The sequence below is a fragment of the Muscardinus avellanarius genome, assembly GCF_963383645.1.
Source record: "Muscardinus avellanarius genome assembly, chromosome: 4".
Classification (NCBI taxonomy): Eukaryota; Metazoa; Chordata; class Mammalia; order Rodentia; family Gliridae; genus Muscardinus; species Muscardinus avellanarius.
In genome coordinates, this window is record NC_137789.1 from 99,857,295 (window position 1) to 99,871,440 (window position 14,146).

The 14,146-nt window shown below is 34.6% G+C and overlaps 1 protein-coding gene across 4 annotated transcripts in view; it reads left to right on the forward strand.

Moving 5' to 3' along the window:
- Positions 1-14,146, forward strand: part of CCSER2 (coiled-coil serine rich protein 2) — a gene marked incomplete at both ends in the record, with an annotated part of 108,259 nt that overhangs the window by 60,681 nt on the left and 33,432 nt on the right. For all 4 annotated transcript variants that reach the window (XM_080695266.1, XM_080695268.1, XM_080695267.1 and 1 more), the window contains 2 exons: positions 8,671-8,754; positions 13,091-13,177. In XM_080695266.1, the coding sequence (XP_080551392.1) occupies positions 8,671-8,754; positions 13,091-13,177 (171 nt within the window). The remainder of the gene's footprint in view (positions 1-8,670; positions 8,755-13,090; positions 13,178-14,146) is intronic.

Below are 14,146 nucleotides of genomic sequence, written 5' to 3' on the forward strand. Positions count from 1 at the left end.
TTCCTCCAATATCTAATGTCCCTCTTGTATATAGATTACTCCCTAGCTTCCTCATATGAGAGAAAACATTTGGCCTTTCATTTTCTGTGACTGACTAATCTCACTTAGCATACTATTGTCCTGCAAATGATATAATTTTGTTCTTTTTTATGGCTGAATATAATTCTATTATGTGTATACATCCCATATTTTGTAATCCATTCACCTGTCAGTGGACACCTAGGTTGGTTTCATAATTTATCTTTTGCATATTTTTAGGTCAGGTTGCTGTCTGACTATAACTTAGTAGCCACTAATCAACCACTCCTCATCCCTCCATCTCCCCTCCCCCAGTCTCGGGTAGTCACCATTCTTTAGATCATGATGTGGCACTGAAATATAGGCAGTAAATAAAAATAGGAAACCCAGAAATATGTGCTTGAAGTATTTACTAAAAGACATCTAGAAAAAGGTTGATTTAAAAATAAACACTGAGGAAATCTCATTGGCAGAATAGAACAAATTAGCTTTTTATGTGGTCCATTATAGTCATACATCTTAATGGAGTACAAGATGGTAGAAGATACATGCACACATCTCTCATTTAACTCATTCCCAATTTCTTTCCCATTTTCTCTCCCTTTTCTCCTCATATTTGGCTTAGTGATTGACTTTGATATATTTATGAATGTACATCATGTACATTAGGGAATTTCTCTCTTCCTCCCTCCTGTCCCCATCTATTAGACCACCTTATTTACTCATCTATGATTTCTCTTTCTCAGTTTCTTATACCATAGTAAACTCAGATGGCTTGAAGAGTAGAATTTTTTTTAAAGAATCAAAATATAAAAAAAGAAATTAAAAGTAACATTAAGTGGAAAACCCTATAGAAATCAATATCTAGTTTTAAATATGTACAAACTGAACACTTAGGTTTAATAAAACAAATATAAGCCTGACATGGTGGTGCATGCTTGTAATCCCAGCATTTTCGAGGCTGAGAAAGGAGGATCAAGGTTCGTGGACAGCCTCAGCTACTTAGTGAAGCCCTTTGCAACTCAGTGAGACTCTGTTTCAAAATAAAGAATAAAAAATAGGGTTGGGGGTGTAGCCCAGAGGTAGAGTACTCCTGGGTTCCATCCCCAGTACCACAAAAAATCCATAAATAGAAATACAAGAAATTATAAGTATCATTTGTTCATAATATATCATCTGTTTTTGAGTGCCAGGTAGATTTTTTTCACTTTTGTTCTAAAATATTTTTTGCTGTAATCCTCTGTTAAGATCACCTCTTGCCAGGCGTGGTGGCACACAGTTGTAATCCCTGCGTTTGGGAGGCGGAGACAGGAGGATCACACAGGTTCGAAGCCAGCCATGCTGGCTTAAGAGACACTGTTTCCAAATAAAAAAAGTATAAAAATAGGTCTGGGAGCGTAGCCTGGAGGTAGAAGGGTTTCTAGGAACCCCAGTACCACCCTCCCCCCCAAAAAAATCACCTTTTTCCTGAAGCATTGTTTTAAATCAAGCTTTATAAATCATTTTTTTAAATCTTCTCAAATGTAGCTAGAATTGTTGGATTTTAAATCTCATAGCTGAATTACAGTACTCATAAAAATTGGTCTTATTGCAAATTCTAGAATGTGTAGGATATGATGTTATTGTTTATCCATATATCTTTGAATTAAAAAGAAAAAGGAGGAAAGAGACTTTTTGAAGAGAAAAAGGAGACACCTCTCTCTGCTCTCCTCTGCTGCCTGTCACAGCAGCCTCTGCTCATTGTGTTGTAGCATGTCTGAAACACAAGGCAGCTTTGTTGACATCACTGATGATGCTGTCAGCAGGGACTAGCCAGCGCTGCCAAACTTTTTTGTTAATCATTCCCAAGTATCCATGTCCATTGCAGCTGCTCTGGAACTCATAGGAAGATCTCAGTTTTTGCAGACTCATGGAAGAACCACCTGGGTAAGATGGAGTTTGTTATCAATGATTTCAACAAGTTAATTTGTGGAGAAGTTATTAGAACAAAAGTTTACTTTTGTACTTTCTTAAAATAGATAATGATTTGCTGATAGCAGTCCTGCAATGCTCCTAGACAAGAAAGTATATCGAGTGTTAATGAAATACTGATGAATTTATTAGAATTCTAGTTGCATTTAGATTTAACTATATAGTTACATAGTTACAGAACTATATAACTATAACCATAGAAAGTGCTGACATTTCACTCAGTAAAGCAGTCTGGAACACTTGGATAGTCAGTTAGTTATGAATTGTGTGTTTTGCTCAATTGGTGTGGGATGATTTTTCTTTTTGTACTATTTTTGGTCCTATGCATTTATTAGTTTATGCCAAATGCTTAAAACAATGCCCAACATTTGTCAATAAATATTAGCTGTGAAGCATGAAAATTGCATGTGTAAAGTTATTTCTTCAGTAAAGTTATTTCTTTATAAAAAAAAATGTTCTCTGTCCCTTTAATGATTCCTCTACCCTCCTCTAATGCTTAAAGGAACATTTCTCAAAATGTTTCCTAATTTTGGCCTGGACACTTTGATCTTAGGCAAGGCTTTATAGAGAGTACTACCATTGATTAGTGTCAGTTATTTAGGGAGGGGTATTTTTATTAATTAATGCAGTTGGAGATTTATATTCATGATCTTTAAAGCTCTTGTGCTTTGATAAAAATGAAAGCCTTTTTCTTTTGATCTTTTAACTCTAGGTTGCTAGACTTTTAAAAATAGAAGGCAAGATTCTTTTTACTTGAGTCAACTTCTCTTGGGCTATCTCTATTTTGTACTTCATTTAATTTTTTAGTTTTCAAAATAATAGTTTGGTATGTAAGGCATTTTTTAAAAATTTATTTCTAATCTTAGTTACATTGGTGAGAACAGTATGTATATGGTATAAACTCCTTGGCTCATTCTGATAGTTCCTTGTGGCCTAGAGTAGGAGCCAGATGACTTTTTCTCAGTGGGCTACAGAATAAATAGTTAAGCCTTTTTGGGCAAGAGCTAAAATTAAGGCTATTAAGTAGATATTTATAAAACGTTTCAAATGCAACCATTTAATAATACAAAAACTAGTTTTAACTTCAGGACTGTAGTAAAAAGAGGCAGCTAGCCAGATATATCCTGCAGACCACAGTTTATTAACCTCCCTCAATAGCATTGTAATTTTTTTAACAAGTCTGTTTGTGAGTTAACAAAGTCAGTTACATGAGTTAATACAGTCAAAACCCCTAGACCTTCACATTATCATTATCCTTGTTGTTGCCATTGCTTCAAAATTATCTAACAATTTGTAAATGCTTTTTTTGAGGTATTGTGCTCAATATTTCACCTAAATTGTCCCAATATTTTAACCCAGTTTATGACTTTTATTTTTATTCTGTTCTTTTTTATAAAAGCGAAAATTCTGCTCTTAAATTTATCAGGTTTTTATTATTTATTTTTATTTTTTGTGTGTGGTACTGAGGATGGAACCTGAGGGGCATTCTACCTCCAAACTAGACCTCCAGCCCTATTTTTCATTCTGTATTTTGAAACAGGATTTCACTGAGTTGCAAAGGGCCTCACTTAAGTGGCTGTGGCTGTCGGAGAACTGTGATCCTCCTGTCTCAGCCTCCCGAATGCTGGGATTACAAGCATGCATGCACGGCTCAAATTATTTATTTTTGCAATACTGGGGATTGAACCCAGGGGCATTGTACTACCAAGTTCCATCCCCCAGTCCTATTTTGTAGTCTTTTTATTTTTGAATCAGGTCTCACTGAGTTACGAAGGGCCTTGCTAAGTAGCTGAGGCTGTCCATGAACTGTGATCCTCTGGTCTCAGCCTCCCTAATGATGGGATTACATCGTATGCCACCATGCCTGACTTCCCTCAAGGTGTTTTTTTTTTTTTTCCTTAATGGTTCATGTTTTTAATATATCTAAGAAATTTTTACTCAATCCAGTCAATTTTTTTGTGTTTGCTTGGAGATTTTTTTTGTCTGTTTTAAGAGTTTTTGTATTTGTGGTGGAAGTTATGGGTGCAGTTCATTTTTATTAAAAATGAGTGTTAAGCCTGCCATGATGGCACACACTTGTAATCCCTGCGCTCGGGAGGTTGAGACAGGAGGAACGTACAGGTTTGAAGCCAGCCTTGCTGGCTTAAGAAACCCTGTTTTGAAATAAAAATAGGTCTGGGAGTGTAGCCTGGAGGTAGAAGGGTTTCCAGGAACCCCAGTTCCACCCAAAAAAAAAAAAAAAAAAAAAAAAAAGTGTTAAGCCAGGCATGGTGGCACACACTCTTGTAATCCCATTATTCGGAGGTGCAGCTCAGAGATAGAATGCTCCTGTGTTCTATCCCCGTACTGCAAAAAAAAAAAAAAAAAAAAAGTAATTGTGTTGTTTGTTCAAAAGACCATTGTTCATTTATAAGACTATTAAGTTGCTTTCGTAGTTTTGTCAAAAATGTCTTGAACAATAAATATATGGGGCTATTTCTGGACTTTTTCTATTCCTCTAGTTTATGTTGTCCTTGTTTTTATCTGTTGAGATTATTGTATAGATCCTTTATTCTACCTTGTTTTTTGATTATGGAACCAGTTTTGCATTCCTGTGGTCAGTCCAAGTTGTTCATGGCACATTTTCCTCCATATATATATATATATATATATATATATATATATATATATATATATATATAATTTGATTCTTAGTATTTTAAGGGCTTCTGTTATCTCTGCTCATGAAGGGGACTGATTTGTAGTCATCTTATATTTTTATTTTGATACCAGGGAAATTCTGGCATCATTCATTTGGCTGGTTTTCTGATATAATTAGCTTCTGTTTCTCAAAGAGACTTTTAGGACTGATAGAGCCCTTTAAATTTTGAAAGCGTTTATCAGTAAAACAAATGGCCCTAGGTATCACTTTTATGGAAGGTTATTTTTTTTAATTGAATTCATTTCCATTGCTATAGGCCAACATGGGTTATTTGTTTCATCTCAGGTGAAGTTTGAGGGTGTGTGATATTTGAGGAATTTCTCATATAAGTTGTCAAATTGTATACATAAGAGTTGTTTATAGTATTATTGCCTTATTTACTCTCAGCATCCAAGATACCTATAGTGACATTCTGCTTTCATTCTGGATATGGGTCTTCATTTGTACCTTTTTTTAATTGTTGCATTGTAATTATTATTTCATAGTGAAATTCAGAGTGATAGAAACACTTGAATACAACGTTTGTATGTTTCTCTCCAGTTCCCACCTCACCCCCATAAATAATATTAACATTGATATAGATAACTTCATATTAAGAATTAATTGAGTTGTCTCCATCATCTAATCTCGCCTTTTCCTTTCCCACCTCAAACCCCCTTCCACTTTTCTACTAGTATCTCCCCTCATCTACTTGAAGTCCTCTTTGTTTCTCACTTTCTTTTTAGCTTCCATAAATGAGAGAAGACATATGATCCTTCATTTTCTTAGCATAATATTATTAGATTCTATTCATTTTTCTGCAAATGACATAATTCCTTTAGGGCTGAGCCAAATTTCATTTTGAGTATATGCGCCATAATTTTGCAATGCACTCATTTTTGAAGGACACCTAGACTGATTCCATAGTTTCACTATTGTGGATTGTGCTACTATAAACATGGAAATGCACGCATCCCTGTAGTAATCTGACTTCAGTTTCTTTGGCAAGATCTCCAAGAGTAGTATGGCAGGGTCATTTGGTGGTTCCATTTCTAGTCTTTTAAGGAACCCCATACTGAACTCCATAATGGCTGTATTAATTTTCAATCCTGTGAACAATGTATGATAGTTCCTATTTTCCTGCATCCTCCTAACTTTTATTGTTTGTATTTTTGATGATTGTCATTCTAACTGGAATTAGATGAAATCTGTTATTCTTTTTTTGCATTTTGTCAGTTTGCTTGATGTTTTAACAGTTTCCAAGGAACTTATTTTTAGTTGACCTGTGTTTTTATTTTTAATTTTATTAATTTCTACACTTGATTTTTAAAAATTCCTACTTATTTTAGATTTGTTTTGCTCCAGTTATTTGACAACTTTGTATTTTTTTTGAAGATTTAAAGAAGTTTATTAGAAAGATAGAAATACAGAAAATAGAAATACAGCTCCATACCAGACTGGCATGGAGGGGTGACTCGAAATGAATACACCCACAACTTTGTATTTCATATCATAGTTTCCCCTCTAAACAATGTATTGGTTGCATTTCACAGATTTTGGTATGTTATATATATGTTTTTCTTCAATCAGAGTATTTTCTTATTTACTTTGTAACTTCCTCTTTAGATGCATGGATGGTTTAGAAGGTTGATGTTTTCTTTCCAGCTCTTTGGAGATATTCTTCTGTTATTGATTTCTCATTAAATTCCCTGGTGTCTGAGAATATACTTAGTGTATTTTCAGTTCTTTTAAATTGGGGTTCTCAGTTCTATAGGTTCACATTTTTCACTGTTCATTATTCATTCTTCCTTATACTCTTCCTTCAGTGACTTAATTGACATGAATGTTAGATCTTTTGTTATGGCCCCATAGGTCCCTAAGCAGGCTCTGCTAATTTTTTCCCTTGTCGGTCTTTTCTTTTTATTGTTCAGATTGGATTTCTGTTGATCTGTCTTCAGGCTCATACTGTCATTTCTAATGCTGATTTTTTGCCCTTTGGGCACCTTTAAAATTTTTGATTATTAAACATTTTGGCTCTAAAGTTTATAATTGCTTCTACATTATATATACTATTTCTTTGTTGAAACTTTCTCTTCTATTCACTTCCGGAGTTTATTATTACTTAATTTTCACTTCTGTGTCATTTTGGCATTGATGTCTATATAAGTTGAGATTTTATTCCTTTGTTTAAATGCTGAAGAATTTTGGATTGTGTCTTAGATATTTGAACATTATACTATGAGATTCCTGGTCTTGCTTAAATCCCACAAAGAATATTGACTTGTTTCTGTTTTAAAGACGAGAAATAGTCTGGTTGGGCTCAGGTTACTAGTTCCACCTAGCCAACTTAGGGTTGTGGTTTCAGTGTCAGCTCTGTCTTCAGAAATTTGCCGTACTTGTCGGACCTATTCTGAGTGTACACCAGAGGCAGGCTTGGGACCTGAGTAGTAATTTTGGTTGCTTACTTGGTTTATTTCTTATCCTTTAATATGTCATCTAGGATCAGGTGTAAGCAAGTGTTGCTCTGAGGTGAATCTAGGACTTTATATACCATTTTATAGACACACTTTCCTGAGTTCTTGGTATTTTGTAACCTCCCATGTGTTTTCTGTTTTGTTGGGCTCTTTTTTTCCTCCACCCTGAAAGCTGATGTTTTTTCTTGCATACTTCCCACGACTACACCCACATCCATTGCAAAACAATATATTCTTGTTTTTTTTTTTTTCTCCATTTCTTGGGGTTCCTGCTTTCCAGTGGGAAGGAAGATATTTAGATATTTGGAATAAATTTTATAGCTCCTCTTTTCTCAACATACTTGTATATAGGACTGACCCTGTTGATATATGTCAAGTTAATAATAAAAATGAACTTTTTATTGAGATCACTCTCATAAAAATTTAGATCTTTCCTTCTTTACATAAATTTTTAGAAACATTGATGTTCTGAGAGCTTTACTGTTTGTTAGGCTATTGCTTCTCCTCTTAGGTCAAAGTCTAAATGTCCATATAACATCACTAATAAAATATAGTTTATCCATGCTGAAAATTTGGCAAATGTTAGCCTTCACTGTCAATTAGTATCGTCTGTTGAACTTTTCTAAATACACATTAATTTTCACTTCTCTGTCATTTGGTCATTGATGTCTATGTGAGTTGAAATTTATTTTTGTTTAAATGCTGAATAATTTTGGATTGTTTCGTAGATATTTGAACATTATGCTATGAGATTCCTGGTCTTGCTTAAATCCCACAAAGAACATTGACTTGTTTTCTGTTTTAAAAAAGATAGCCTGATTGGGCTCATCCCTAGATGGGCCTCATCCCTAGAGATTCTGATTTACTAGGTATGTAGGACAATGAGGAAGACAATAACCTAAATGCTCAGAAAAACCATTGTGCAGTTAAGACTATCCTCCCAGTCAGTAACCCTCTTTCCTTGAGTCAACTACTATTCTGACTCTTAAACCATAAATGAGTTTTTCATGTTTCAGGCTTCATATAAATGGGATCATGGAGTATGTATTCTCATATATCACATATTTTTAATCAAATGATTCCATAACTAAGCCTTGTTGAGTTATAGTTAATATTGTTTCTAAATTCTTCATAATCAAAGCATACCTAAACAAAGAAGATTCTATTTTTTATTCTATTAAACAAAGAAGATTCCATTGTTTATTCTAAACTTCTATTTTACATTTTTCTTAGCTGAGATAATCTTAAAATTTTTTAGGAAAGTGCCCATATTCCTTTTCCAGCCCTAAGACAGGCAGTAGTTTTCTGCTTTATCCACTCATGTAATGTCTGGTTTTTATTTTCACAGCTTCTCCTTGCCCTGGTTCTCATTTTCTTCTACCAGTGCAGAGATAAAAAAGAGACTTCTAAATCTTATTTCCCATTTGTTCTACCTTGTGCTAGCATTTGATGTAGGGTGTATTCAAGTGAAAATGAATGTATAGAATTATTGTATTAATCTTGTGTTTTTCTTCTTTGTCCTGACAGCATGATGGAAATGTGTCATTGCACGATACTCAACTCTCATTGCCCTCCAGTCCAGAACCAGAAGATGGTGATCAGATATATAAGGTATGACTAGATAGCCATGCTGAAGACTTTAAAATTCTTATCATGAAAATAGTAAAGCAGTAACAATTAAAATTTAGGATAACAATAGTGTTGAGAATTTAGAGCTTTGCTGACTTGGCAGTAATCAGGATTGCTCTTAAATTTTGCTACTTTGTTAAAATATTATCTCTGATATTTTCATGTTAGTTGGATAGTAATTTGTTCTTTTGTTAATATTGGTGTTTTATTGCTTTTAATTATGAGTAACAATTTGAAAAATGCAGTTACCAATAAAAATTATAATGTGTATCTGCCATATATAAGCATAGCACTAAAGAAATAGGCTGATAGTGAGGTTGATTTATCTTTCTTCATATTTTAGAATGTAATTTTAAAAGCTTATGTGTTTTAGCAAATGATTAAATTTATTTTTCTAATTTTCCTTATCTTTTGCTCTATATTTGTTGAAAGCTCTTTTCATTTGCAACTATTACTTAAGTACATATTTATTTTTTAATCACATAGCAAAAACGCTTGACTTAATGTTTTTAAGTAAAGCTATACTTGTTTTTACATCTTGTTTTAAGAGCATCCTAGCCTTTGCTAGTCATCTGCAATAACAAATAACCTCATAATATTGGTAGCTTAACATAACAAAAGTGGATTGGCTATAGATCCTCTGGGATTCCACTTCATGTATCTTCCAGTGGATTCTGAGAACCAAACTAGGGATCAGATCTTGTGGTAGGATGTGTTGTTGTTGTTGTTGTTGTTGTTGTTTGGAAGGAGAATTTTGTCAGACTACATGTGAATTCTACTTTTCATGTAGCATATTTCACTTCCAAATTAATCCAATGGTTCAGCCTGATTTTATTTGTCAGAGGAGCACAATTTTCTCATAGACTACTGAGTGACTTACCAGGAACAAGATTGCATATGAAACAATCAAAATCAAGAAGAGTATAGCATAGTAAAATCTGGGCATTGAATCTTTGCTTCTCCACTTGTTGTCTACCTGTCCTTTCCTAAATTTATGTCCCATCTTTGGACTTCCACCCTGCTTTTAGCGTAATAATTTTCTCTATCAGCTGGTGTGCTCCAGATCATATCTTTTAAAAAAATGTTTCACATATATACCTAGTTGAGAACAAGTGACTTAAATGATCTCTGAGAATCTTTCAAGTGTTTTAAGGTTTGTCACTATATTTTTAAGAAGTTGACTTTCCCTAGATTTCTTTTGTAAAAACTATTTTTATGTACAGAAATTATTATTATTATTATTATTTGGTGGTACTGGGGTTCCTGGAAGCCCTTCTACCTCCGGGCTACACTCCCAGACCTATTTTTACATTTTTATTTGGAAACAGGGTCTCCTAAACCAGCGCGTGCGGCTGGCTTCGAACCTGCGCGATCCTCCTGTCTCTGCCTCCCAAGCGCGGGGATTACAAACGTGCGCCACCACGCCCGGCCCAGAAATTATTTTTAAAGGAAAGATTTGATTCCCAATTTTTTACATAGAGAATGTCTTCATTCTTTTTATGTTCTTTTCTAGTTTTTGCCTCTAATATTTAGTATTATCTGATAGATATATGCCATGGTATATACTTCTTATTTCTGTTTCTTTCTTTTTCTCTTTTTCTCTTTCTTTTCTTTTCTTTTCTTTCTTTCTTTCTTTTTTTTTTTTTTTTTGGGTGGTAGTGGGGATGAACCCTTCTACCTCCAGGCTACACGCCCAGACCTATTTTATATTTTATATGGAAACAGGGTCTCTTAAGCCGGTGAGGTTGGCTTCAAACCTGTGTGATCCTCCTGTATCCTCCTCCCAAGCTCAGGGATTACAAGTGTGCCCCACCACTCCCCACCTGTTGCCTTTTTTTCTAGGCAAATCTTTCCTGGTCTTTTATTCCTTCTTAATTAAGCTGAAATTTAATAGGTCATACTGTTTTTCTTTTTTCTCCAGACTCTAACTGTGTCACCTTCTCATCCAAGATGGTTTACTACAACAGTTCCAGATGACACAAATACGGTGATTTGTGCCATTATAAATTCAGAGTCTAAGATCTTCACTAGACCTACTTTTTCTCTAATCGGTTCCTGTATTTGTATTAAGACAGCTTTTTCCTATTCCTCTGATAATCTGTTCTGAACATTAATCACTCCCAAGCCCCATACTTCCTCAGCCTCTACAGATAGCCTTGTGTTCACCTGCCTGCCATTTTCCTGTTCTTGGATCTGTTTCATCTGCATCTGCTCTGTTCCAGGTGCAGGGGTAACGTGGCAACTGTACTGTACTGTTGAAGCCTACTCTTTCTGTATTTTGTTTAGGTTTGTTTGTGTGTGTGTGTGTGTGTGTGTGTGTGTGTGTGTGTGTGTTTCTGGATGGAATCCAGGGGCATTCTACCTCTCAGCTACACCCCCAGCCTATTTTTTATTCTTTATTTTGAAACAGGGTCTCATTGTATTGCAAAGGCCCTCACTAAGGAGCTGAGGCTGTTCACGAACCATTACCCTCCTGTCTCAGCTTTCCAAATGCTGGAATTACAAGCATGTACCACCATGCCTATCTCTTTGTTCTTAATGTATGTTCGGATTCTGCTTAAGGATGTAGCAACATCTTTCTCCTTCATCTCCTCTCTCTTCTGTAGTGATATCCTTGAAATATAAATTCTTTGTCATATTTGCATTTTTAAGCCATATTTTAACTTGGGTTGTAGTACTGGAGATTGAACCTAGGGGCATTCTACCTTCAAGGTATAATCCCTAGCCACCCTCCCCTTTTAACTTTTGAAATAGGGTCTTGCTGGGTGTTGCTCCGAGCCTTGCTAAATTGCTGAGGCTGATCTCAAACCTGCAACCCTCCCGTCTCAGCCTCCCAAGTACTGGGATTACAGGTGTATGCCACCATGTCCAGTTCAGATTTAAACTTTGTTAATTGTTTGGATATTTTAAATTTTTATGTAATCAACTATATTTATCCATTCTTAATGGCTTCATTTGCTACAGAGACTAGGAATGTATCCTTACGAAAGTATCCATAGAAATGTATCTTTCACGCTCTGTGGTCCAGGATTTTTGTCTTGATTTATGAATATTTACTTATTTATTTATTTATTTTGGGGGTCTGGAGATGGAACTCAGGGGCATTCGACTTCCGAGCTACACCGCCTGTCCCATTTTTTATTCTTTATTTTGAAACCAGGTCTCACTGAGCTGCAGAGAGCCTTACTAAGTAGCTAAGGCTGTCTGCAAACCCGATCCTCCGGTTTCAGTCTCCCAAATACTAGGATTACAAGTGTCTACCACCACGCCTGGCGATTTAGGAATTTTTAAAGTTGTTAAACTATATTCAAATGAAAATCATTTTTTGCATGTAGTAGTATTTCTCAATTTTAGTATATATAACAGCATTGAAAAAATCTTAACTTCCCCACTGTTTTGGGATACTTATGTGATATGTTAAAACCTTTGTAAAATGTAAAATGTCTACTTCTGATTTTTTGTTAAAAGTCTGTAGTGTTTTTTTGTTCTTAATGTATCTGACAGAAATTACATAGTTTGCTCAAGGAATACACATTATCATTATTTGCTTTTATATTTTCTTTCTGGAAAGATATGTTACCCACATACATATTCTAATTTTCTTGCTTGCAATATTTCTTTAGTATATGTTTCTGGATAATTGAATAGTGATATTATAGAATGGGCTTAGGATAGGGTAAAGATATTTTACATTTTTGACATTTAACCAGACTGCTTCCTGACTGATCAACAGGTTTCTATTTAATAGCACTAGGCATTCTTTATCAAGGACAATAGCAGATATTTTTTCTTTGATTCAGGCAGTGCTCCTCAGGAAAGTAAGTAGCTTATGGATAAAGAATCTCCCTGTTCTCCTAATGGCACATTCACTTTTTGCTAGTTTCTGAATCAGCCATGAAATATCTTCTGTGGCTTTAATTATACTGGACATTCTGCTTGTCATGCCTTTCATTTTTCTGACAGATAGCTTTTATTTATCTCTTGAATTCTTGCCTGAGTTACTGGTTTGTATTTGATTTATTTTACTCTATGGCGTATGTGTAAAGGCATGTGTAAAGGCCAGGATCAAATGCATAAGTGTCTAAAAGTGCTTCAATTTTGACATCTATTAAGTGCTCAGTGAGTGCTAGCCTGTTGCTTCTGTCATTGCTTCACATGTTGATGCCAGTAGACTGTGAATGCTTAAACTTTCTTTTTTTAATAGATGATTTCTCTTTAAATGAACAAATTGTCCATTCATTTCTGGATCTTCACTATTGATTTAATGCTTCTCATTAGGATATTTTAAGTGATTCATCTTAACTTTTTAATATTTTAGAATGAAGATTTATTAAATGAAATTAAACAACTTAAAGAGGAAATAAAGAAAAAAGATGAAAAAATCCAACTATTAGAACATCAGCTTGTAAGTATTATAGTACAGAATATAAAATGGAGTCTTGTCAAATGGATGAACTGCTTTTTATAAGATACTGAGCCAAAATTAAGAGTTTGACTTTATTTTTGGCTTTCAAAGTTGTGAGATTACATTATGTTTATATTATATGTACTCTAATGAAAGTATGTGATTTGAATTTTAGTCTAAATAGGAAGTATCCTCTGTGAAAATTCTTCGTTGGTTAATTTTTTTTCTTTTTTTTTATTGGTACATTGTAGCCATACATCTGTTGAGATAGAGTGGAATACAAGATGGTAGAGGCATACATACAACACCATTCATTTAGCCCATACCCAATTTCTACCTGATTCCCTCCCACTCCCTACTTCACATGTTTGGTTTAGTGTTTGACTTTGATATATTTGTGAATGTGTATTATGTACATTAGGGAATTTCCTTCTTCTTCCTTCTATCCCCCTCAGTTAGCTACTCTATGGTTTCTCCTTCTTTGTCTAGAGTTCCTCCTAGCTTCCTGCCTAATAAGGAGAACATCTGATTTTTAACATTTTGTGATTGACAATGTCACTTAACATAATGTTCTTCAGTTCCATCCATTTCCCTGCAAATGACATATTTTCTTCGTTATGACTGAGAAAAATTTCATTGTGTATACATCCCATAGTTTTGTAATCCATTCATATGTTGATGGACATCTTGGCTGGTTCCATAGTTTGGCCATTGTGAATTGTGCAGCTATGAACATAAATACACATGCATTAGTTTGGCTTCCATTCTTTTGGGTTGATACCTATAGGAGGTATTGCTGGATCATATGGTAGTTTTGTTCCTATTCTGAGGAAACTTCATCCTGTTTTCCAAAGTGATTGCACTAATTTGCAATCCCACCAACAATGTATTAGAGTTCCCACTTCTCCACATCCTTGCCAGCATTTGTTGTTATTTATGTTTTTAATGATTGCCTTTAAACTTTACCTA